General features: G+C 44.0%; 3 protein-coding genes across 4 annotated transcripts in view; 1 reads left to right on the plus strand and 2 right to left on the minus strand.

Moving 5' to 3' along the window:
- The first annotated feature begins 2,692 nt into the window (after positions 1-2,692).
- vopp1b (VOPP1 WW domain binding protein b) lies at positions 2,693-10,052 on the plus strand. The gene is made up of 5 exons (XM_063912841.1): positions 2,693-2,906; positions 6,651-6,709; positions 7,693-7,770; positions 8,143-8,276; positions 8,598-10,052. Exons 1-5 carry the CDS (start codon positions 2,856-2,858, stop codon positions 8,804-8,806), a joined length of 531 nt encoding a protein of 176 aa, XP_063768911.1. The 5' UTR covers positions 2,693-2,855; the 3' UTR covers positions 8,807-10,052.
- A 329-nt stretch (positions 10,053-10,381) lies between these two features.
- lancl2 (LanC lantibiotic synthetase component C-like 2 (bacterial)) lies at positions 10,382-19,794 on the minus strand. 2 transcript variants are annotated; one of them, XM_063912839.1, is made up of 11 exons: positions 19,188-19,794; positions 18,372-18,530; positions 17,001-17,118; positions 16,712-16,919; positions 16,377-16,521; positions 13,626-13,772; positions 13,260-13,442; positions 12,266-12,442; positions 12,106-12,192; positions 11,744-11,816; positions 10,382-11,272 (listed from the first exon to the last, which is right to left on the minus strand). In XM_063912839.1, the coding sequence occupies exons 2-11, from the start codon at positions 18,528-18,530 to the stop codon at positions 11,196-11,198; spliced, it is 1,374 nt and encodes a 457-aa protein (XP_063768909.1). In that variant the 5' UTR covers positions 19,188-19,794; the 3' UTR covers positions 10,382-11,195. The 2 variants fall into 2 exon arrangements, with proteins under 2 accessions (XP_063768909.1, XP_063768910.1); XM_063912840.1 differs by lacking the exon at positions 12,106-12,192 and having other exon boundaries at positions 19,188-19,766.
- A 2,326-nt stretch (positions 19,795-22,120) lies between these two features.
- Positions 22,121-26,571, minus strand: part of tgfbr1b (transforming growth factor, beta receptor 1 b) — a 29,767-nt gene continuing 25,316 nt past the window's right edge. The window contains exon 9 of the mRNA XM_063912542.1: positions 22,121-26,571. This exon is cut by the window's right edge and continues 1,575 nt beyond it. The gene's annotated coding sequence lies outside the window, so the exon portion shown is untranslated.

Below are 26,571 nucleotides of genomic sequence, written 5' to 3' on the forward strand. Positions count from 1 at the left end.
TGAATACAAAAAAACAATTATTTCAATATTTAAATAAACATAAAGTGAGAAGGTGCAATAAATGATTACAAATAAATAACTTAAAGGTATTCATTAACACACAAAAATTAAGTAAATGTAATCAAAATGATGAAATGTATATATTTATAAACCAACAGAAGTTAAAGTAACATTTCTTTACAAAAATATGTATTTTTAAATTAATTGACAGTTTTAGTCACTGAAATATTCTAAATGGCTTGCAGTACCAACTATCAGCCACTAGGGAGAGACAAACTCACGACTAAAATCACCCTATAATTATTTACTCATTTCTTTGACCAGTGTAATTCTCCCGTAAATTAACTTCCTCACTTTTCTCTCTATAGGTTAGTGCACTGCCATTCAGAAGATAAGAGGAGTCTATATTTCATATTTCTATAAAATATAGAAATGAATTTATAAAATATTGAAGAGTTATAAAGAGAGAGGGTCCCTGAGCTCTTCAGCCGTCTGGTGTCAGCACACGGTACTGCATTGAGATTTTACACACACACACACACACACACACACACACACACACACACACACACACACACACACACACACACACACACACACACACACACACACACACACACATTACAGACATGTAATGTGTTTTAAAACCATGATGTTAAATGGATATTTATTATCATGTATTCACTGGTAGTTGGATTTACCTCCGCTGCAAAAAACACATCTGTTATTCAGGATTATCTCACATTTGAATTGATTTAATTGTATTGTTCACCTTTTTTGTGTCATTCAAAAAAAAGTTGGGAGATGTTCATCTCAAAAAACTGCCATAAAAATACTTTAAATAGTCTGTAAAAATGGAACTCAGAGGTACAGATTTTTCTCTGAATTTTGATCCACGCTCACTTTAACAAAGAGGCTTTATTTAATACTAGACAAGCACAATAATAACACAACAGGGTTTTAAGTTAATGCAGTCTCTAATAACTCATGATCATTACTCTATACTGCTAAATGTGTCATATATATCTCAAGGAATCATCATCAAACTCAGTTATATATATCCTTGCCCTTCCCAGTATGCACGTGTGTATATTATCTTGTTGTTGTTGTTGTTGTTGTTGTTTAAATGTATAAATAGATTGTTTCCTCTCCTGTCAACATGTTTGTGCAGCAGATGCAATACCTGCATGCACTGCCAGAGGGCAGCATCCATCAGTATAATACAGGACATGTGACGAAGTGATCAAAGATAATGATGAGATCAGATGGATTTTCATTTCGGGTGCTTTTATTTTTTTACTAGTATTTTTCACACCTGTTTTTACACTATGAGCCCCATAAAGACATCCTTTCTTTGCAAAAACAAGTAAGGCAAAGTTAATTAAAAGGACTATATTTATATATAAATTGCTAACAACGCAGGGCATCAACAACTCAAATTTACACAGAGGAAATGTTGAACATATTGACTATATTCAGTAATAACAGAGCCATTTGGAGATGCAATTTCATCCCAATACAAACTATTGTTATTATCCCGTCTCCTTCCCGTTGCAGCACCGACCTGCAGCAGCTGAATCAGGCGTCCATAAGAAGGTTCTGACAGAGAACCCAAATAATCTGAGGCGACAAAATCCTGTTCTACACGGTCAGCTTCATCCATCAGGCTGCTGCAGAAACATGAATCAAACACACACACACACACACACACACACACACACACACACACACACACACACACACACACACACACACACACACACACACACACACACACACACACATTATATCTACATGCAGAGGATACTCTCTGTCACCTACATTTCCCACATAATGCTTGTAACCTGGACTCCAGTGTTTACATCCTCAGTACAGTGATCTCTACCCCAGGCTTCGTATAGGTGCTGCAGGACATGGAGCAGATGGAAGATGTGTGTGTGTGTGTGTGTGTGTGTGTGTGTGTGTGTGTGTGTGTGTGTGTGTGTGTGTGTGTGTGTGTGTGTGTGTGTGTGTGTGTGTGTGTGTGTGTGTGTGTGTGTGTGTTAGCACTGTTAACGGTCATGCACGAGATTAATTAAGGTGGTTTATTTTGAATTCTACCCTGTGTTTGTGCATCATTCATTATGTTTTAATTTGTGTTTGTTTATTTCCCTGAAAAAAGAGAACAACTATACTGCTATGATATGAATAATAATAGTTATGGCTGACGATAGGAGTCTAAGGATAGTTTATGTGCTTGTCTTTTTGCAACTTCCTTATTATGACAACTAAACATTTGCTTATACTTATCATGTTCCTTTTTCCCTGTGTAACCGTACCTGGGAATAAACTTGATTCTGATTCTGCATTGTGAAATCTGCGTTTTATTATTATGACATAGTAATTACCCTTCAATAAAGTATGAGGTTAAAGAAAAATGACGATAACAATATTACCAAAAAAAACTGGGTTTGATTGTGAAAGTGTGTTTTTGTGTGTGTGTTTGTAATTGTATTATTATGACATACAAATACAGATAACATCTGGATAACAACACACGTGTGTGTGTGTGTGTGTGTGTGTGTGTGTGTGTGTGTGTGTGTGTGTGTGTGTGTGTGTGTGTGTGTGTGTGTGTGTGTGTGTGTGTTTATGCTGTAAAGGGGCGTGGTTTGATCCCTCATCTGATGCAGTTTCCCAGCATGCATTAATCTGTTTGAGGACGTGTCTCTCTGCCCGGCTCCCGTCAGCTGTGTTCCCCGGCCGGAGGAGCTGATCTCTGGGTGTCTGCAGCGGCATGGCCCGGTCCCTGTGATCCGACCGGAGCGTCTCCTCCTCGGCCTTCTCTCCCGGAGCTTCTCCCCCGCCTCAGCGGAGACATGAGGAACCCTCTGCCCGGGGCGGCGCTCTCTCTCTGGCTCTTTCTGGAGGTAAGAGCTATATAATCATTATTATCATCATGCTATAATTAGATATTAGACAAGTGTGTGTGTGTGTGTGTGTGTGTGTGTGTGTGTGTGTGTGTGTGTGTGTGTGTGTGTGTGTGTGTGTGTGAGAGAGACACCCTAGTGTGTGTGTTAAATGCAGACACAATAACAAGCTGCTCGTCTGATGCTATTGTTGTTACATCGTTGTGCACCAAATCCCGTTCAAACCTCACATCATTACATTTATATTCCCATAATGCCAAAAATACACACAACCTGCAGCAGTAAATTAGATTTATATTAAGTATATAGCATTGTGTGGTTAATACGGGTTATAAATAAACCCCCAAAATACTCTAAATATCAATCAAATCTTAACTTAATATTTATAGCACCACCTCCTGGGACATGCAGACTAAAGGACATTTCAATATAAATTAAGGTGCTTCTTTCTGGACAGAAACACAACATTTAATAGATCTGTGTGATGCTCTGTGGGAACTAGGCTACCTGTGATCCTGTCATCCTTTGTCCTTTAACTGCTGGGCCTGTAGGACACACACACACACACACACACACACACACACACACACACACACACACACACACACACACACACACACACACACACACACACACACACACACACACACACACACACACGTGTACAGTAGTGCAGTATGAATTTCACAATGCATTAATGTTTTGGTTGTTAAAACTGTATCACTGCAGTTTTCAGTCCAAAGTTGTTCAATGTCTTTTTGTCAATCCAAACTCTAGATTCACTTTTATTTGATTTTAACAGAAACAATCTGCTAAATCTCCACATTTTAAAGGCTGGAAATGGCATTTAAAGATGATTTTGCATGAAAAATGCAATGATGATTTTTCTGTCGAATGACAAATATGTGCAGCTTAAGGCAGGAAACTTAACCACATTGTAGTCCATAATATCACATTGTCATTAATTTCTCATTAGCTTCTGTCCACGACTGTACATTACAAGTTTATCATAGTATGGGATATGAAAGCGTGCATTAAAGACAATAGTTGAAGCTCCTCCAGAGTGTCTCTCTCTCCTCCACACACACGTCCCTGAATGAGGGTGTTTTTCATGTGAGGGATTAGAAGATCATTCAGGGTCACTGAGGGAGGAATATTCTCTGTGATTTCCAGTCGCAGGTCCTTGAAGGCAGCACGATGAGGTCTCGATCCCTGCTCCTCCTGCAGCCTCACACTCATGTCTGCTCATGATTTATTAACCTCTTCATTATTATTTAACTTCATTCTGCTTCGTCCATTTTGAGTGTGAGCAGGCGGCCTGAAAGGACCTCTGAGAGAAGCTGCTGACAACTTTACCTTTACTCAGCCGAGGCTTCCTCTGAAACAGAGTTCACTCATAAAGGCTCCTCTGATTCTTATCGTGCAGGAGCCATGCAGGAGGATCTGCAGTGGGGAGGGAGTGTAATCACTCCACACACTCGTCTTCTTTTGTTTGGATGAAGGTGCTTTCAGTTTGAAATATAATAGCTGTGGTCGGATCTGATTGGTTCTCTGTGTTCAGCTAACCTCTTGTACTGCTGGCCTGATGTTGGATGCTCACTGTCAGAAATATCATTTTTATTGACTGGATTTTATCTGTAATTCCTGGTCCAGATGCTAAAGACATTCCTGCAATCAGCTCTGCTATAAAAGAGCTGTAGTTTGTTTATTTGTAGTGAAGTTCGGTCTCCTTTGACAGCGATGCATCTGCGGGTTAGTATGGCGAGCCTTTATTCATTTCTGGAGGATATCAAAAAATGTATCCCTAGTAATAAAGTTTACTGGTCATATCAGAAATTGAATTTGTACTAGTAACAATTGAATCAAGAATTGGCAATCTAGTTCAAATTAAGTTTTTGATTTCAGAAATAAACATTGTTACTAGGAAGAATAGGTTTGTTGATATCCTCCAGAAATGAATAGAAGCTCAATCGGTTGCCATAGGTTAGACTGAGTCTGATATGAGATGAATAAATCCACACCTCTGTACTTGTCTGTATTGCACCAAGATGCATGGATAAACCAGGTGTGTGAACATTGTTGTACTAGTAAGCAACACTTTAATGTATGAACAGTATGTATTTTAATATCATTTGTGCCAGGCATGTGTGGGGACGTGGTATCGACTCTTCTTCTGCAGCCTGATATCAGAGCTCCTGGTGATTGAAAATGCTTTTGTATTGACCGCTGACTCTGGGTGCTCTGGGCTGAAACTAGCTTTATGTAGTTTAATGCATGCAACATTTCCTGGTAGTGGATCAGAGAGCAGAAAGTTTGGTCTCATTTTACTGCCTTTACTGCCTTTCAGAGCAAGATTCCTCCCTTACTGATGTGCTTCTCAGACGTGGGAACATGCAAGCTATTATTTGGCTGTAATTATATGTGTCTTACTTCTTCCTAACCCTGCTCAGAGGTAGTCTGTTTGCACAGAGCTGCAGCAGGATGTCTGTGTGCTCTCATCCAGATAATAACCCATTTCCAGGCTTGTTACTCTATAATTAGAATATGATGCATGAACACGCAGCGTAACGATGCCTCCTCTTTGCTGTATTCACTCATTATTATAATTCTCTAATAGCTTACTTCTTCAATTTGCAAACTCTGACACACAATAGCAGCATTATAACAGATGCACCCTGCAAAAAAGACATCTTAGATTCATTAAGAGTCCCTTTTGCCTTAAATGCACCCAGAGTATTCTGCATTTTACCTGCAGAAGTGGAGTTTGACCCTAAATGCTCTAAAGATGTTTTAATACATAGGGTTTATTCCTGATTCTGCGGAACACCTTTTAGAGACAGAAAATGATCATGCTTTGTGTGCGCTATGATCAAAATGTCAGTCTGTATTGACCTGTCTCCCCTACGGCATCCTGCAGCTTCAAAGACAACCCCCCCCCCCCACACACACACACACGTGATTTGTCGAAACCAGTTGAACTTTTTACCCCCTCTTGTTCGTGAGCTAAAACCCGTCTGAACTGCCCTTAAAGGAGGAACCTTCCTCTGGTGGTGTTACACTGATGTGTGTCCTCCACTGTCAGCACTTCCTCTCTCTTAAAGAGAGACAGTGAACAGAGCTGCTGGCAGAAAAACATTACGCTGCAATCTGAATTAATGCAGATGGATGGCAACAGAGTCCAGAAAATCCATGATTTATAGATTTGTGATTTACCTCTTTTGCATTTTCGGTTTTGTTTTTCTGTAAATCTTCCTCTGGACTTTTTGTATTCCCTTTCCCGACTCTTTTTCATTTCTATTCATACCCACACTATGCTTTTTATCCTATTCATGTTTGCCTTTCTCTATTATAATTATAAATCTGGATCATGTCCACAGTGTCATCCCTTTTCTCTGCATGTACTGTACGAAGTTGGCCAACAAGTCCTGATTTCCTCGCCTACTCACATCCGTCCTGCAGAGGTGACGCTGAGCAGTGATTCACTCAGAGATAATGATGGACAGAAACCTGTGAGACGAGAGGAAACATAACGAGGTGTTCAGGACGATTCAGATATTTCAGTCGACATTAATACTCCAGTTACTGTCTTTGACATGTGTCTCTCCTCCTGTGCTGCAGAGATGCATTACAGAGCAGCGTGATTTCAGAGAGTTCATTCAAGTCCTGTGAAGTCAGGAGTGGGAATAAAAGAGGGTTTAACACAAAGGAAGACAGGTTTTTAATCTGTCTCTCTTTTATTCACAGTGTGTAGAGGCCAAAAAGTACTGCTGGTATTTTGAAGGCGGATACCCCATCTACTTCATGTAAGTATTAAAAAATCTTCCCCAAACAAACCTCTAATCTCTGCAGGCAAACACTCTGAATGTGCATCGATAAGGATCCTGCACAGAGAGGTTGTAACCTGTACCCTGAAGAATATCCCCTCTGATCTGCAGAAATCTCCCTGGCTAAAAGAAGACGATATTTGCAGCTTTTCGTCCCGTTTCTTATATTAAAGTTTAACATCAATCCCTTTGGAACTTGATTAAGTTACAGACAAGATCAATGTAATCCACAGCAAACACTGCTGAAACTGTGCTATGTTGACTCTGTCAGTAAAGAAAACATCTCTTGGTTTTATTCACTGACAGAGTCAACACTAAGAAAGAGATGTACTGTTGCCTCCCAGATCTTTGCACACCGTCCCACAGCGAGCAGTAACGTGCATGTGTGTGGATTAATATTCCAAATCTGAGCAGGATTTAAATGAGACAAAGAATACATGTGTGCAGTACAGGCTGAGCCGTGCAGAGCGCACACACACACACACACACACACACACACACACACACACACACACACACACACACACACACACACACACACACACACACACACACACACACACACACACACACACACACACACACACACACACACACACACACACACACACTTCAAATAAAACATGTTAAAGTTTTGTTTACGAAGCAGAAATCGTAAATGCATCAGATACAGGAATACGGTTTGGCTTTTTCGTAAAAGAACGGCATCATCCTGCAGATAGAAATGAGCCTTGAGGGTTTAATCCTGCACATTCACCTGAGGACTCACTTGTTGATTGATGTGTTTGTCCCTTCATGAATAAATCAAAACAAATATCCAGAAGATGTAAAGCAGTATGGACAGTCAGTGGGTCAGAGTCTGTTGGTGCGTTCAGCTGCAGGAGGAGGAAGAGCGTTAAAGCCTGATGAGTGTGTGTACTGCTTGTGTTATTGCTCACCTGTGTGCTGGCTGTGTGCTGCAGATGTCGCTCCTACGAGGACTGTTGTGGGACTCGCTGCTGTGTGAGAGCCCTGTCCATCCAGAGACTCTGGTACTTCTGGTGAGCCAATCATTGTCTGAGGAGGAATGATCTGTCTAATTAAACTGCCTGTATATTTTCAGAAAGCCTCCTAGTATAGCATGTCAGCATTTTCTTAAGTAAGGGTCCCCCCTTATGTCCTTAAATATTATTGCGAAAAAATGCTCAAAAAGGACTGTGAATGCCGCGTAGGGTTAGGAACGGCGTATTCTGCCCAAATAAGGCATAAAAACAGCATGTCCAACAAATGAGAAAAGCGACATGCCGTGTTGCTTTTCTGTATGTGGAAGAAAGGCATAAGAAAGTCTTTTGGAAACGAAAATATCTGAAAAATCTGAAGTATTATATATACTTTGCACACTGATGCATGGTGACACTAACTGTGTTCCTCAGGGTGCTGCTGATGATGGGCGTGCTGTTCTGCTGCGGCGCCGGCTTCTTCGTCCGCCGGAGGATGTACCCGTCTCCTCTGAGGGACGACCCCACCTTCAACGTGTCCTTCACCAGACACCCCGTCAACTCGCCTGGTACACACACACACACACACACACACACACACACACACACACACACACACACACACACACACACACACACACACACACACACACACACACACACACACACACACACACACACACACACACACACACACACACACACACACACACACACACACACACACACACACACACACACACACAGTTTAGAGTGGTGCTGGCTGTTAGTCCCCGAAGGCAGCATCTCTCTGGTCCAATGGGATCCTCCGTGTGATTTTGGAAGCAGCATACTGAAATGTGTTGAAGCTGAGCCGATACATCTGAAAGGTTTCCTGTCTCCTCCTGCAGTCTCCCAGCAGCCGGGGGCCATGCAGGGCTTCGGGATGAACGGGATGATGGGGCCCGACCCGGCGGGGGCCACCATTCCTCACTCAGCGTACCCGGCACAGTCTGGCTCCGCCCACATGATGATGAGCTCCTACCCCCCCCCTCCGTCCTACTGCAACCACCCGCCGCCATCCTACGAACAGATATTTCAAAACGCTGACAAGAAGTGACCTCGTCCGCAGGGAGATGAACTGTGACTGGAGGAATGATCCCAGATGTGTTTGTGGATGTGAGACTTTTAGAAACACACACCTCCTGTCCTGAAGGAGCACACACACACACTCATCACACACTCACCTCCTGATCCGTGTGAAACACTCGACCTGTTTTAACTGTTTAGAAATGTTACAAAGTGAAACACGTTATAATAAAAAGGTAGAAGCTGTAGAAAGCGTTTTGAAGGAAGGCATATCCCCCCAGCGTCTGCACTCTTTCCTTAGTGATGAGTCCTGGATGCATCTTCACTTCGACCGGACGGGAGGAGCGAGGGAGAGGAGGTGTAGTTCAGTGCTTTTTGTTCCTGTCAGAGATTCTAGCATAAATATCCTGAGAAGAGCGACCCACAGGTTAGACAGTGGATCCAGGAGGAGGTGCAGGAGTGATCGTTTTAATCTCCAAACATTTCAGGATTCATTTCCAAACTCTGGACTCATCGGTGAACTGAACAAGATAAATAAAGCATGACTGGTGAAAACTGAAATCAGATCCAAATGAAACTCAGATTAAAAACTCTAAATCAAACAAATCCCAACTACAAGAGAGTCAGCAAACTCCTGAGTCATGAGCTGAAAGGTGCCGAGTCATGTGTTCGTATAAAGGTGGCGTTCAGTGTGTACAGAGTGCTTTCTTCAAGAGCTGCAGTAAATACGTGAGGATGAAGATGAGGATGATGAAGATGATGTAGTTTCAGGAAGTAGTCGAGCTTTTTCCGTTGCGTAGTTTTGTCCCATCGATGCATTTTAACGAGCACTCTGCAACACGGCACACAATATCACCTTCATGATGATTTCTGGAACTTGAAACTCTTACTTCATTCACTTTCAATCCTCCAGTCAAACCAGTGCATCTCATTCAGGAAAAACTTCCAAAATCCTGTTTTTTTTGGTCGATTTTTGTCTGCAGATTTCTCCTAAATTCACCAAAAGTTAGCATGAAAAATCTCTCACTTGCAGATTGAATCATAACATTAAGGGGAGTGCACACTACTCTGCATGGATAAATAACGTCCCAAAAGATTCATTAAAGCCAGTTCTGCCACTACGAACTAAAAGGTGAATGATTGGACATCTTAAATGCTCAGCACGATATTAAAGAAGGTTCATTTAGTCCATCTATGCAACAGGACACATCTTCTGCTCCTCAACACGAACACCGTCATTCATTGTGAGATGTAAATAAAGTTCCCTTCTGATAGAACCGGACTCTGGAGTTACTGCCCGTTGCTCCTTCACATCACATTATTAATAAATATCCTGATGTTTTAAATGTTCTATATCAGATGGCAGAGGTGTGAACGTTGGTGCAGGTAGGTTATTGATGATGCACAGGAAGCACACAGATCACATTAACATCAAACTAACAAAACTAAAGGGTTTGCATGCATGTAATACTAACTGTCTCAATTAATTCCCTGCATTTCGAATGATCCATGGGAAACCTTAGGAGAAGAAAGGAAGACATTTATACAATAATTCATTTAAAATGCAAAATACACAGTATTCCAGAGAAATTCAAATACAAGTCCATTTCTTTTAAGCATTTAAGGACCATTTATTTTCACTCTACACGGAAACATCTTCCATCCACAGGACGACGTGTGAGCACTTAAAGCACATTAAACACTGAACCATTTATCACACGGATTTATGAACAACGCCTGCTCTGCACAGCTCAGAGGGTCAACAACCTGTCAATTAACCTGAACATATGCAAAATAAAAGAAGGATCAAATGACCTCATTTGTATTTACCTTTGTGGGTCACAGAGTCTAAGCTAACCAAATATTTCAGCAAAATAAAAGACTGATGATTTCTCCTTCAGCAAAGTCATGCAACAGAATGAATGTTAGCTCATTCCCATCGTTCCGCTGACACACACACACACACACACACACACACACACACACACACACACACACACACACACACACACACACACACACACACACACACACACACACACACACACACACACACACACACACACACACACACACACACACACACACACACACACACACACACACACACACACACACACACACACACACACACACACACACACAGAGTGAGTTCTTCCAGCTGGAGATTCATCCTGTCTTTCTTCTCCAAAGCTCTGCTGTGATCAGAGTCCATCTTCACCATCGTCTTCCTCAGTCCAGCAGGATCTTTATTCAGTCCTACATGAATCCTCTTCTTCCTCATCGTTTCAATAAAGCAAACCCTAACCAGAGTCCTTCAGTCTTTACTCACTCTAGAATATCTGCATCACCATCACTTCCTTTACGTGTCCACATTTAGTTTTCTCCTCCTCTTCATCTTCCTCTTCCTCCCCAGCAGGTCAGAGCTCGAAGGCGGGGAAGCAGGCGGACTCGGGGTCTTCCAGCTCCGACAGGTAGTACACGGTCCCCGCCATACCTGAGGAAAACACACCCACAGATCAGTTAGAGAAACATTTCAGCTGCTTTTCGTCTGATTCTTCATCACGGCAGCTTCATGGTCTTATTCATCCAATCACCCAGTGCCCAAAGAGCCCTTCAAAAAACGCATACAAATGATTGAACTGATATATATAACATTAAATAATAAAACACAAGCAAGAAACTAAATGTTGAACTATTAAATAAAATATAAGGTACTTTATAACTCAAAAGGTTCTGCAGCTCCACACAACTTCAAAACAAATACTGCATCAGTCTTTACCGAAAAGATATTCTGCAGGGACTTCATTCAGAGCATTCCTCCCATATTTCAGCTTAAAAAGGTGAATAAACCCAGATATCTGCAGTACGTCCTCCTCAGAGGAGATGCTGGTCTTTACTCCTGACTGACTGAGCTGCTGTTGGATCTACACACGGGGGAGGTCAGATTTGAACGGGTGTGTTTTACCTTCGAACAGAGAGTAGGGTCGGTCCGGGATCCGGCAGCCGTGTGTCCCGTAGGCCAGACACCACTCTGCAAACTGAGGGGGAGAACACACAGTAATTACATGCTCCTCTGCAGGACGAATGAAGGGTTCTGATTGAGCCAAGTAACTGAAAGCTTTTAAAGGCCGACCCCCCCACACTGAGAGTCTGATTGACTTGACATTTCAAACACATGTACAACTTTAAGTGCTCTACAAAAGATCCTCTTGAACCGTACACGCTGCCCTGACGGGTCTCTCTGCAGAACGTTAAAGAGGATTCAGTGTTCTGTACTTCCACTCACAAATGGACTGCTCACAGGAAAATGTCTGCTATCAATCAAACCTTCTGGAGGATGCAGGATGAACAATAGATCCATCTGAGAGGGGGTGCTGTTGCAGGAGGCTTTCGTTCTGGAGATCGAGCTGCTTCCTGAGGAAGGGCCTGAGTCTGAGTCTGCAGCTATAGGTATATTAATCTATATGTATTTACAAGTCTTCCTCACCTTGCAGGCACGGTACAGGTACTTCTTCTCCTTGGTCAGCTTGTAGAGCGACAGGAAGGCGTACCCGTTGCCTGCGGTTCCGTGGCAGAGTCCGTACCCCTTCCTCAGGAGACCTCTCTGCCAGATGACCTCCGCACAGTCTGCCGCCTCCTTCAGGTACTTCTCCTCCTTGAACACCTGCAGAGACAGAGGCCAGGGTCACAGCTGATAAAGTATAACCACATACCATACATTAACAGTTCAGACTTTCATTCTGTCTCCCAAAACCTCCTGCTATTGTTTGCATTATCTAGCTGAGCTGTTATTCAGACGTCTACTTTGAGCCCAGCAAGCAGCAAAGCCTGCTCATGCTGTTATTTTGAAGTCCTTTATTCTGTATTAATAGCAGACTCCAGACTTGTATCCAACATGTTTCACTGTAGTCTCTAAAAATAGATGCTCTTCATCTCCCCATGTCGGAAGTCATCTCCACGCTGTTGTTACGGTACAGATAAAGGTACACAGCTTCAGCTGATGTTCATATCTTCTGGTGACTTTCTCTCTGATGAGGGAGAGTCTCAGACTGACTGCATCGTTTTCATTATTTATTTGCAAAATGAAACGCTCTTCATGAAACAACAGAAACATGTTCTGTGCGAGAGACAGTGATCAGCTTTGTTCTCAGAATGTGTGTGTGTGTGTGTGTGTGTGTTAGTGAGAGGAAGAGACATCAGCTGCCAACAGCATCACTAATGAGCCACAATGCATTACTGCAGAGTGTGTGTGTGTGTGTGTGTGTGTGAGGCTGTTAACATGAAGGAGGAGGAGGAGGATTTGTAAACTCCATCTATGTCACACTCTCCTCTCCAGTTCTGCAGAGACGATGAGGAGTGTGTTTAATAAAAAGATTGCCCTCTTTCACAGGTAGTGTCAGAACCTATCTACAGTGGACACCCCCTCACCTTGAGGGCCGTGAGGAGTGTGTGTAAAGGTGTGTTAAAAGGAGATACCTCACCTTGTAGGCCAGGAGGAGTGTGTGTACGACCCCCGGCGCTCCGTGGCACCAGTGCACCAGCCGGTCGCTCTCGTTGCTCAGAGACGACGGGAAATTCCCTGAGCGGAACTTCTTGTGGCGGACGTAATCGATGCTGGGCCGGACCGACTCCTGCAGGATGTCGGGCGGGACCCCCGCTCCGGGCTGAGACACAGAGAGAGAGAGTTTCATCATGACGGGGGCAGAATGGAAGAAGCCGAGAGGGGTTTGACGGCCTCAAACTAAACGTGTTATACTTTATGGTCTTTATGGTTTCTTGAATGTTGCATGTCCTGCTCCAACCAGTGTTCCTGCTCCACCAGGTGTTCCTGCTCCACCCTGCCTCACCTGCATGAGCATATAGAAGATTCCGGCGAGCCCGTGGGCCGCTCCGATGTACTGCTTCTGGTGCCATTCGTACAGCAGAGGACAGCGCTCCGTCTTCTTCTGCTCCAGAGACAGACTCTTACCGGAGTCCAGGATCGCTGACACCACCTGAACACAGAGGGGGGGTGATAATCTCTGAGAACAAGTGTGAGTGTGTGTGTGTGTGCGTGTGTGTGTGTGTGTGTGTGTGGTAGGGCCACATGAGAAACCTGAACTGTGTTGGAGGGCCGAACCAATGATAACTTGAACTTCATTCTGCTCAATATTCACTTCTCCCGTTGTGAAAGCAGTAAATGATATATTCTGATGAGCTGCTTTTGGTTATCAGAAGAAAAGGATACTTATATACATATATGGAATTGTGGTGTAGGTCAAATAGGAAAATACTCCGATAGAAGAAATAAACAGTAACAACAGAAACATCTTCAACTATACAAAAAGCAATACATGCTTTAATTTCTTTCAGTTGATTGTAGTGCTCAGCGGGAGAAATCCAGTCTGGATTGGGCTTGAACAAGTGCATTAAAATCTGGCTGAATGTCTGAGGTGGATATGCAAAGGAGAGCTGAGAGGTGATCATCAGTGATAGAGGATCTGGATCTGTTGAACTTCATCACTGAGTGTCTGTTCACATGTGTAGGTAGACCCAAAGAGGACTAGAATCTTCTGAGCACGCCTCCTCAGGTGTGGAAAGTTCTCCTCTTTGAGAGAAGAGTCAAAATCCAGCAGTGAGACTGACTTAGAGTGCTCTGCCAGAAGTGTGTCAGACTGCAGGTCAATGAGTTCCATCTGAACATCAAGGGAGAAGAAACCATGTGCATGTCACTCTCAACTGTTTTGAAGTCTTGAAATCGCCTTGAAAACTCCCCATGCAGTGCTTCTAACATGAGTACCTGTGGAGGTGATCAGCTGATGGTGCGGCTTCCTTCAGTGTTGGCAAGTGGGTGAGAATGTTCTTCATTTGGCTGGAGAGAAGCTGCAACTTTCTCACGAAAGCCTTCACTGCGCTGTACATTGCATGCACCAAAAGGCCCTTGCATTGCAGTTTGACATTTAGTCCATCCATTAGTGATGTCACATCAACAGCAAAACCAAGGTCTACCAGCCAGTCTCGCCTGAAAGCTGTGGGACGTCATTTCCTTTCTTCACACAGAACTCCTGAATCTCCTCTCTGGGGTCCCAGACATGTTTCAGCACTTTGCCCAGGCTAAGCCCCCGACAGCTGTGTGGTAGCTTATGTGACGATGTTCAGTCTCATTTTCCTCCAAAAGTGGAACAAACTGTCTGTGATTCAATGCTCTTGCCCTGATGAAGTTAACTATTTTAGTTACAACATCAACAACATGGTTCATTTTTAACACTGACTTACACAACACCCCCGGATGTATAATACAAGGCAAAAATGTCAATTTCTGCTCGGGGTTCATGTCTGTCACTTTATCCTGCATTCTCTTCAGAAGTCCAACATTTTTCCCGGTCAGATTTGGAAAACCATCCGTTGTCACACAAGCCAGCTTTTCCCATTTGAGTCCCAATTTGTCCAAACATGCATTAACCTCCATGAACAAATCACTCCCAGTTGTTGTTCCTTTCATTGACTGCCTGGCTGCCAGCTCCTCCGTGATTTTGAAGTGTGCAGTTATCCCACATAAGAAGACGAGTAGCTGGGCAGTGTCACGTACATCGCAGCTCTCATCCAACGCCAGAGCAAAATAGTCAAAGTTGACCGCTCTGTTCTTCAGCTGAAACTCCAGATTTCCCGGGATGTCCTCAACCCTCCTCGTTACAGTGCGTCGGGGGAGGGGCACGTCCCCAAATGCGCCTTTTTCTCTCTCTTCTATTAGTGCTGCAGAGTCCACCAAACACTCCTTAATAAACGCTGTCAGAAAACGGCTTACTTTTTCTGCCGATTTTGTGGGATATGACAAAACTTGTCCTGACAGCCGCATCTCTGGGTAGATAGAATCGGAGGATGAAACCCTCTTTATTTGTCACATACATGCACACAGCAGAGCACACACAGTGAAATTGGTCCTCTGCATTTAACCCATCCTAGCACTAGGAGCAGTGGGCAGCTATCGTGCAGCGCCCGGTGTGCAAAGTGTTGTAAAAAGTTCTTGTTGGTTTTGCAGTTTAGCTAGCTTCTTGTGTCTCGTGTTTAGTCACGTAGTGGCGATTCAAATTGTAATCCTTTAACACAGCGCCCTGTGTACCACAAACTAAGCACACCGCTTTATCTCTGACTTCTGTAAATCAATATTTAGCAGTCCATGTGTTGTTGAAAACGCAGCATTCAGTGTCAACTTCTCTTTTTTTGGCGAGAGCTGACACTTTGAGGGCTAGCTGGCCAGCATCACTTGTCTCTGTTCACGCACGTCATGGACGTATAATACGCACGTGCGTCAAAAAAACAAACACGTTTTTCAAAATGAAAGCACGACACTTGTATAGCATGAACGCATTAATATTTTTTCATTCATGATCTGACTGACCTCACCTCCTGATTGGCCGTAAGATGCCCAGGTCTGCTCTGACAGATGGCTGTTATAGTGTTTAGTGTGCTCAGAATCAGGAGAGGAGAAATGTTCTAGAACACATCTCACTGCTGCAGGGTCTCTGAGAGCCAACGCTTTCTCGTATGAAAAATATATTCATGAGACGCCTGCGACTCTTTCTCCTCTCTGAAACGCACTCTACAGGTGTGTGTCTCACCTGGCTGATGGTGCTCTCCTCCACGGTGTTCTCTCCCATCTCTCTGTTGACGTAGAGGAGAGCGAACAGGAACCCAGCGCGGCCGTACAGCAGCTCGTCGGGGAGGTCCGAGTCCCCGAGAACTGAGCGCTGCAGCTGCACCAGCCTACACACACACACACACACACACACACACACACACACACACACACACACACACACACACACACACACACACACACACACACACACACACACACACACACACACACACACACACACACACACACACACACACACACACTTAACTCCTCCTGTGATCTCTCAGGTCCCCCCCAGGTGTCTCCTCCCCTCACCTGTTCAGGCAGTCCTGGCTCTCTGCATTGCTTCCAAGTTTGTGGTGCACCACGGCCCCCACAGCGAGGGGCCCGGCGTCCCCGCACAGGAAGGTGACCTTACGTCCGTTGAGGATCCTTAGGGTCCTCTTCACGTAGTCCAGCGCCCTCTGCAGGTGGGAGGCGTCCTGCGAGCCGCGGTGCAGCTGCAGGTACAGCAGCGCGATGCCTGCAGACATAGCTCAGGGGTTAGAGAGGAGCAGGACGCCTGTCTGGGCTCCACAGGTGTTTAGAGCTGCAGGACACTCACCTGTCCAGCCGGTGTAGGTGGAGAAGTCGTGAGGGTCGGCCGTCTTCAGACCCTCCTCCATCTGCTGCAGCAAGTCTTTGATTTTACTCTGGACTTTCTTCTGGAAGAACGCGCTCACCTGAAGAGGAGATATAGAGTATATAAATGAGGAAATATTCAGATTCGGAGACTAACAGGCTACATCATCTATTGTCGATAAAGTCTTGCATTTTATTATCTGGATTGAATCTGACAGTCATCTCCCTGCAGATATATCGTTACCTCAGGAAACACAGGAAGTTAACACGTTTATTTCCCACAGGTCTCTGTGTACCCTCGAAGCATCAGAGCGGGTCAGAGCCTGATCACACTGATGATCCTCCACACACTCAGCACATACTGTGATGAGAGAAGGAGGAGGAGGAGCGTCTGTCTGACTCTCTTTACGCACTGTGCGCTCAGAGGGAAAAGTGTCTGATGTACAGAGAGCTTCACTCAGGCTGGGAATCTGTCATATCTGAGCTTCTGTTACAGCAGACCGATCACACTCTGGTTTACCTAACATCTAAGAGGTAAACTGTGTGTTTAGATGCATCTTATCAGCATATTCTGTTTGTATTTTTAGAAGTAGGCCTTCTTCTGGATGTAGTATTTGCAGATTAAGGCACGCAAACATTGAGTAAGCAAGGCTGCATGTAAACAGAATATATTACACTTCATTAGACATGAATAAGGACAAGAAAAGGAGTATTTAATGCATGTTAGCGTAGTCAATGTGTTAGTCTGCTCAGTGTTCTTGGTTGTGTGTAAACCTAATATCACATTGGATGCACTCAGGCTCGTTAGCAGATCTGATCTTAATTGGATCTGCTGAAGTGTTCTCTCCTGCAGACCCTGCCTCATTAAGACAGTTATTCACCCATACAGCCCAGATATCCAGGCCTCTGGAAACACTAGCATCCTGCTCTACATCAGCTGCCTGTCCCTCAGAAAGCCTCTGGAATGTGTGTGTCCTCTGAGTCAAGAGACAAACAGCGCTGCAGGATCAGAGAGAGACAGAGCAGAGGCCTGTTCACAAAGACTAGGCCTTGTTCAGAGACAGGAGAGAGCCAGACCCTCCTAAAACAATGCAATTAATTGTCAGTACTTTATATTTTAACACTTATATCCCAATCCTAGAGTTAAATACTGTGTGCATGCTCTTTATCTAACAGTGTTTGATGTTGAGTTTCTATCTCCACTTCTGCTGTAAACCGTGGGACTAACGAAGGAATCCCAAACCATAACAAACCTGAGCTAGCCCAGCTGTTAGCATGTTGTTAGCTCCTTAGCATGATAGCACACCTTTAACCACGTATAAAGTATTTAAAGTGTCCCCCCAGAGCTCCTCACCTTCCCCTCCTCGTCCAGCGGCTCGTTGCCTCCCCCCTCAGCACCAGAACTTGACCCCCCCTGGTCCGAGTAGTCCGGGTTCGGGTTCTGGAAGGACCTCTGCTCCTCCATCTCCGAGGAGCCCAGCTGCTTCACACGCTTTGACACCTGGTCTCCCATCTACGGTGGCCGCGGAGGGGAATAGATAAATCGCTTTTTTAGGAAAAGACGATGAGACTGAAACCCATCACAGTTATAAGTGGATTTAAAAGAAGTTATGATCCAGCAGCAATACACTCTTATTTTCTATACAATAAAGCTCATACCGTTTTGTTTGTTATCATGTTTTAAGATAAAGCAGATTGAACCCTTCTTATATTTATTGTTTCCATTGACATAAACGTCTAAAGCTGTGGAAAAAACACAATAACATCGGGAATATTTGTCATTCTATGATATTATTTAACCAGAATTACATATCAGCGCTGTGGTCCAGGAAGAAAAAGTTTGCAAAGCTTAAAATAAAAATAAAAAGCTCACAAAGGTCCCTGAATCTGCTTTCACAGGCCCAGTGGTCATTCAATAAATCATGCAAATCATTTCAGTTTTAGCACCTCTGTGTTGGGGTCTCGGGACAGAGTGTCAGAACATGAAGAGGCATTAGTGAAAAACAAGTGTTTCTGCACTGAGGAGGGTCTGTGCACATTGCATCCCCCCGTCTCCATGCTGCTCTATTGATCTGTTCCCATCCACTGCACCGAGCCTTGCAGCGTGCCATTAAATATCTGCAGGTTGAATACAGCAGGAGAAAGGAAGAGTAAGGAGGGGGGGTCTTACCTTGATATTTACCGGTAGTCTGTGCTCTGTCTCTCAGCGGGGGCTCGGTGCTGTGGATCCCTGCTGTAGCCTCCTCCTCCCCGCAGAGGATCTCTGCATCCCCGCCTCTCCTCCTGTTGGATGGAGCTGCAGTCACAGCATGCAGGAGGTGCAGCAGGAGGAGCTGCAGACTGCCATGTGTTTAGTCTCTACTTAGCATCCTCTCTCTGAGCTTCCTCTTCCTCCGGAGCTCAGCTTCACACAGACCGGCGCAGGCTGCAGAGGGAGGAGCCTCTTCCTCTTCCTCCTCTTCCAGAGGGACAGATGGTGTGAGATTAGAGACACCAGCAGCTCCACCCTTTCTCTCCCTCAATATGCAGCATCATGCAACCCTACAGGAATGAAGAAGGCTCTCCTGCAGGATCAGCTGATGAGGGGTCCGGGTCTCAGCTCTACATACCTCATACCTCATCACTGACTGCACATGTCTCAGTGGTGCTACTTTAGGAGGTACTTATTGTAGTTAATCACGAGACACACAACCTGAGATCTTTAGAGAATCATATAAGGATGACTATAAGAATCATACTTAGAACAACCCTCATTAACAGGATCTCTTTTAACTCTCTCCTCTCTGGTTCCTGTCTGATCTGCACTCCTCCTGATCCAGAGGAGGAGCCTGAGGAGTCTGATGGACGTCTCTTCTTCTAACGTCTGCTGAGTGCATTCACACGGGTCACTGAGTTGCTCTCTCCAGTTATACACTGCTCTGTGTGTGTGTGTGTGTGTGTGTGTGTGTGTGTGTGTGTGTGTGTGTGTGTGTGTGTGTGTGTGTGTGTGTGTGTGTGTGTGTGTGTGTGCGACCAGACTGACTGCAGTGATGATGTTTAATCCTCAGACTCTGACACATGTCCTCTGTGAGAGAATCATCATGAGGATCTGTCTGCAGAAAAAAGACATTCAGATCCAGGTTTTTGTGTATAAAAAAAATAGGCAAAGCTTGAACTCACTAAATAACTCTTGAACTCGCTCCTTGCTTTGTGATATATGTTTGTATTACTGTGAGCCTCTGAGCTGCATGTTTTATATATATTGAAGCATGTATAAACCTTTAATAAAATACCCTTTCTCACGCCGATGTTTATTACACACAGCAGCGTCCTCTCGTGGTGGCCTCATGTTACTGCAATGCTTCCTCAAAGTCCTGATGCTAAACAGGGGGACTTCAGATTAGTCAATTAATCAATTAGTGCATCAACAGGACGAATAACGGTTAATATGAAATTATCCATCATAACTTCCAATAACTTCTTTAGTGGCTGAAATACTTTGCTTAATCAGATTATATTTCTGTTCTATAAAATTTAAAAAATAAGCTTACTTTAGGCAAGTTCAGAAGAATTCTGCAGACACAAAGTTAGTAGAATCATTTCTCCACTAGAGATAGACGAGGGATGAATAAAAAATGGACCAGTGCATGAATTAATAAAAGGTATTTCTACCTGTGGTGTTTGTTAATTTCTGAAGCGCCTGTCGAATCAATAATGGAAGAAATACGCTGCAGACTGAGATATTATGTTGGTCTCCTGACGAATCCCATAAATAATGAATAACAGTCTCCATGGTGCTCAAACTCTGACTCTAAATCTATTTTATATAACTGAGTTAATCCCGAGGAGAAAGGCCCTGAAAATCCCTTTTTATGCTGAGATTCATGTGTTATTATTTAGTCCAGGATCCTCTGTTAATAAAATGTCCGTATTTATTTTACACTGAGAAACTTGTCAACATCACCGTTGGACTCAGGGAGATTGCAATTCCTATTTTCCTCTATTTTCTGACATTTTAGGGACAAAAATGATTCTTTATTTATAGTTAATAGCATTTAAAGTTAAATAAATAAATACATAAGCATGATACTAACATCATGAACTCTGACGGGCTTCACCTCACAGCTCATTATTCCACAAACTGATAAAACCACCGTTTCAGGCGTCATTTACTTTCCATTATAAGGAAATCATTTCATTCACTTTAATATTTATGAGCATGACTCAGCAGAAATGTAAAGTGCTTTTTCCCTTCTAATATCTGACAGCTCAGGAGTTTTTAATCTATCTTTTAAAATGAATTACTAATGCATTAGCTGCACTTACAACCACTTAACAACATATCAACATATCTGTGCGTGTGTGTGTGTATGTGTTTGTGTGTGTATCATCCATACAATCATGAGGATCTGCAGAAGTGATATTCTTACACAAACACACACGAGGAGAAAAAAGGTGAAATAACCTCAAGGCTTGTTTCACTAAACACACACTTGCTGCAAATGTACGTGTGTGTGTGTGTGTGTGTGTGTGTGTGTGTGTGTGTGTGTGTGTGTGTGTGTGTGTGTGTGTGTGTGTGTGTGTGTGGCAGGTTCTCTCTGGGGAAATCTGCCAGCCTCTGCAGCCCCGACACGCCCTGCACAGAATATATAAATAAATAAAAACACCCTATACTGTACAAGGCCTGTGTGATCCTCAGGAGGAGCTGCAGCTCAGTGATACACACACACACACACACACACACACACACACACACACACACACACACACACACACACACACACACACACACACACACACACACACACACACACACACACACACACACACACACACGTTTGCAGCAAGTGTGTGTTTAGTGAAACAAGCCTTGAGGTTATTTCACCTTTTTTCTCCTCGTGTGTGTTTGTGTAAGAATATCACTTCTGCAGATCCTCATGATTGTATGGATGATACACACACACACACACACACACACACACACACACACACACACACACACACACACACACACACACACACACACACACACAGTCCAGGATGCTGCAGAGTGTGTGTGTGTGTGTGTGTGTGTGTGTGTGTGTGTAGACTCTACTTTAAGATGTACACACACAGAGACAGGCGTTGTAGTGAAACTGCGTTTCTTTATTCACACCATTTCTACTCCAGCTATGTTAGAAGTTAACATACGTGTCAATCCTCTATTCCTATGACCTGTCGCTCGTCTGTACACGCTATATAAAAAAGGTTATAATATGTTTAGAAACTGAGGGTGGAGGTCCACAGACACCCCCTCCACCCTCTCTTATTTTTTCATGAAACAAAAGACATGTTGAACAAGGCATTATTCCCGCGGCCTGCAGGGGGCGTAGTAAAGCGCTGAGCGTACACACACCTGCCAGCGTACACACACCTGCCAGCGTGGTCACTCTGCTGCACAACACAACACGCTGAAGAGGAGGAACCCTCCAGAGTTTAAGCATTTCATAGAAACAAAAGAGAAGATCGACTGGAGTAAACAGATATATTTACAGTGAGGTAAAACACATTGGTCTTGAGAGGAGGTATTTTCTTTTGATTACGTGACCTTTAATATGCTCGTTAATTTCTCAGCGTTCGGATGACATCTACAAAGCCGACATCGACACATCATGCAGTTTCATTCAGAGAAAACCGAGGCACCAAATAAAACATGATAAAGCTTTGTGCTACAGACTTGCTGCAGACCTACCCCCCCCCCCCCCCCCAGCCTGTATGTGACCTGATGGAGGGCCCCCTGCAGGGCGGAGGTGCTGCCCCCCTCCCCTCACAGTGTGTGGATCCTGCTCGCATAGATAGGTGTGTGTGATGCAGCTTTGCATAACGAGAGACTCTGAGAGGCCGGTACATTCACAGCTGTGGGATTTCTCAGTGCGGGTGAGGCTGCTGCTGGCATAGATAGTTACCCCCCCCCCCCCCACCATCAGGCCCTCCATCATCATCATCATCATCATCATCATCATCACGCCCCCCAAGAGTGCTTCAATAACTCTTTAACTGACTGAAATATAGTCGACTTTAGGATTTACAGGTTACATTCCAGGGAAACGAACCTGACGACGATCAGATGTGTAAACCGTCACATCGTCTGCATAGAGGGATATCAGAGCACACTTTGCACCCTCAAAAATGCTGCATTTGTTTCATAAATCTACTTATAATTATGAATGTAGAACCATCAATCTACCCCTGATCATCCACCACACTAATAAAAAGATCCATGCCTTCTTAAGTCTTCAGATTTAATTACTTTTCGAGGCCAAATTCCTTCAAATTCAATGTAAGAGCATAGTCTGAGATACAACACTGAGCACTAGCACTAGCTCTCACTCATGCACGCTGATGTGCAAAAAGAGAAACATGCAAATATACTAACATTAAGTAAACAAAACCATATCAACAGACAGTCATTTGTTTATGTCTGTTTTTGAGAAATGTCAATACCTTGATTTCTGCTGAAATTCTAAAAATATTGAGGATGCGTGAGAGCCCTGCTACCTGCTCCACTTGTTCTGTCTAATATTAAAAGAACTTCAATTCATAGTTGCACTTTAATAATACATTTAAGGTGTTCATTTTGTGCCAAAGCCTGTGATCTCCTTCTCAGACTCACTATCCCAAAGTGTGCTCTGTTACCCCGTGTTTAAGTTTAGTCTCAGGCCTACCCGGTTCAGATGAAAGGGGCTGTTTGGGGACTGTTGGGGGGCCGGCTGCAGCGCTGTAGCTCGGAGATAAACCTGTTAACATGGAATGACCAGAGAGAGAAGGCGAGGAACTGTACAGTAAGTCATCCTGGGTTAGAAAGAAAGAAGGCTGCTGGTGACTTTAAGACAGATGAAGGTCTCGTACCCGAGGTGTGTTGAGCTTTTGTTGTTGCTGATGTCCCAGAGAATGACTTTAATATGGAAACTACCCCCCCCCCCCACATTAACACATGAAGGTTTCCAGTCCAGTTTGGCCACTTTAGTACACATTAAACATTAATCAGCATAGTCTGAGACCCTTTTTGTATTCAATATAGCAGCGAAATCCACTTTGCCTTCTTCCCACATCAGGATCTTCTTTTGTGTCCTCCAGATATTTACAGTAATGCTGACCTTTGTACATATTTAAGATTTCTGCAACACAGCGCGTCTGCTCGTCTTATGACCAACGTCTGCCGAGGGACCGCCGGAGCAATGGCCTCCTGATGAGGGATATGTGACTTTACACATGTTCTGTACACTTTGAGAGGCTGCAGTTTGACAGTGTGTGTGAGGCATGCTGTCACAGATACACCTCTTCCTAACAGACAGACAACCCTGCAGGAGGAGCGAGAAAAGACGTCCAAATATACGATTAGAGAGGCTGCAGATTATTGAGCCAGCTGAATTCTTCCTCTGCAGATGACTAACTGTCTCTGTGATTTAATCATAACTAACTTGGGTTTTATCCTTCTCTCAGCTCAGCTTCAACCGCCTGCAGGGAGGATAGAAACTGTAGGACATCTGGGTCAATTTGGATAAAATAAATCAGATTGGAAGTGGACCAAGTGTTTAAAGAAATCAAGTAGAGCCAAGGCGGCTTCCTCCTGCACACAAGAAAGTGTCTCAGCTTCTAAGCAGGACAAAGGGAACCTTAAGAACATCAGCGTCAATTTGTACTAATAAAATATGTTGGAAGTGGAGAAATTGCTTGAATGATTGCAGAAATGGAGCCAAGGTGAGTGTCTTTTGCAAAGGAAACATAATGCTTATCCACTTAGGACAACTTTATTTTAAAAACTGAACTGATAGTGGGTCCTGTTAGGAAGAGCTGTAGGAAGAGGAGCATCAGCTGATAGCTTGTTTTGATCCGCAGCACACTCCACCCTCTAAATGTTCTTGATATCTCTTCCACACACACTCTGAAAGGTGAGGAGGAACATGGCACAGAGATCAGATCGAGGCGATCTGAAAGTATTTACATCCAACGGCAGCCTCTCCTCCACGGGGAGGAAGAGGAGGACAACACATAGCAGCACATCAACACTCTCTGCATCATAAGAAACACAGACAGACTGCCACACAGACACCAGCCGGTTCAGAAGTGCACTTATTGCTGAACGAGACTCTCACTAGGATCTGATAGGGGTCTGATACAGGGGTACCTGTCGATAGGATGAAGAGCTCACCTGTGGGGCAGTCTGTCTAACAACTCAATCAGGTGCTACATAGATGTTTTTTGTCCTTTAGAATAATGACACTACCTTTATCATAGCAATTAATTATATATGTTTATATATATATAGATATCTTTTCCATAAAAAACAAAGAAATGATAAGAGCTGACTCTTATGTTGGTCCCTTAAGGCTCGCTAAGCTCAAATGTCTTTTTTTATCTTGTGTTTTTGTACATTCTAGTAGAAAAAGACCTTAAATAATAATCACACACATCCTGGAAAATCTATGGCTTAGTAAATCTCCGTTTGCTATATTCAAATGAACCTCACGCTGAAGAGGAGGGGGTCACACCAGAGAAGAACCAAACCCACAGTCTACTCTTATAGGGACCGCCACAGATGTCCTTTAGGTGGAGAAGCCGATGCTGAGGGGGGGGTTGGATTTATGGCACCAGAGTGGGCGGGGGGGTGCATAGGTCACGTGCACAGATCTGCGTGCACGTGAGGGGGGGGGTGTTGTATTTAAAGCACGGTCCGGTAGCAGCCGGTGGAAGGCATGGTGGCGGCGGAGAGGCTGAGCAGTCTCTGAATATTGCATATGTTGCAGCATGGTGAATAGATGAGGTCATCGAGTCCAGTTCCTGTTCTGAATAATGAGAGGTCCCGCGCCACCAGAGCGTAAAAAATAACTCAATAAATTAAACTGAGCGTCCGCCTCCCTGCTGTAGACAACATAAAAGAAGTGATGAAGATGATGGAGAGGAAACCTGCAGCTCACTGTGCTGCTGACACTCAGAGCAGGGCTGCAAGCTGCTGCTAACAGACTCTAACTGCTGCTAACAGACTCTAACTGCTGCTAACAGATGCTAACTGCTGAAAGCTGCTGCTAACGGCTGCTAACAGATGCTAACTGCTGCTAACAGATGCTAACTGCTGCTAACAGACTCTAACTGCTGCTAACAGACTCTAACTGCTGCTAACAGATGCTAACTGCTGAAAGCTGCTGCTAACGGCTGCTAACAGATGCTAACTGCTGCTAACAGATGCTAACTGCTGCTAACAGATGCTAACTGCTGCAAGCTGCTGCTAACAGATGCTAACTGCTGCTAACAGACTCTAACTGCTGCTAACAGACTCTAACTGCTGCTAACAGATGCTAACTGCTGAAAGCTGCTGCTAACGGCTGCTAACAGATGCTAACGGCTGCTAACAGATGCTAACTGCTGCTAACAGATGCTAACTGCTGCTAACAGATGCTAACTGCTGCTAACAGATGCTAACTGCTGCTAACAGATGCTAACTGCTGCAAGCTGCTGCTAACAGATGCTAACTGCTGCTAACAGATGCTAACTGTTGCAAGCTGCTGCTAACTGCTGCTAACAGATGCTAACTGCTG

Source organism: Eleginops maclovinus, chromosome 21 (genome assembly GCF_036324505.1).
Source record: "Eleginops maclovinus isolate JMC-PN-2008 ecotype Puerto Natales chromosome 21, JC_Emac_rtc_rv5, whole genome shotgun sequence".
NCBI classification, from domain to species: domain Eukaryota; kingdom Metazoa; phylum Chordata; class Actinopteri; order Perciformes; family Eleginopidae; genus Eleginops; species Eleginops maclovinus.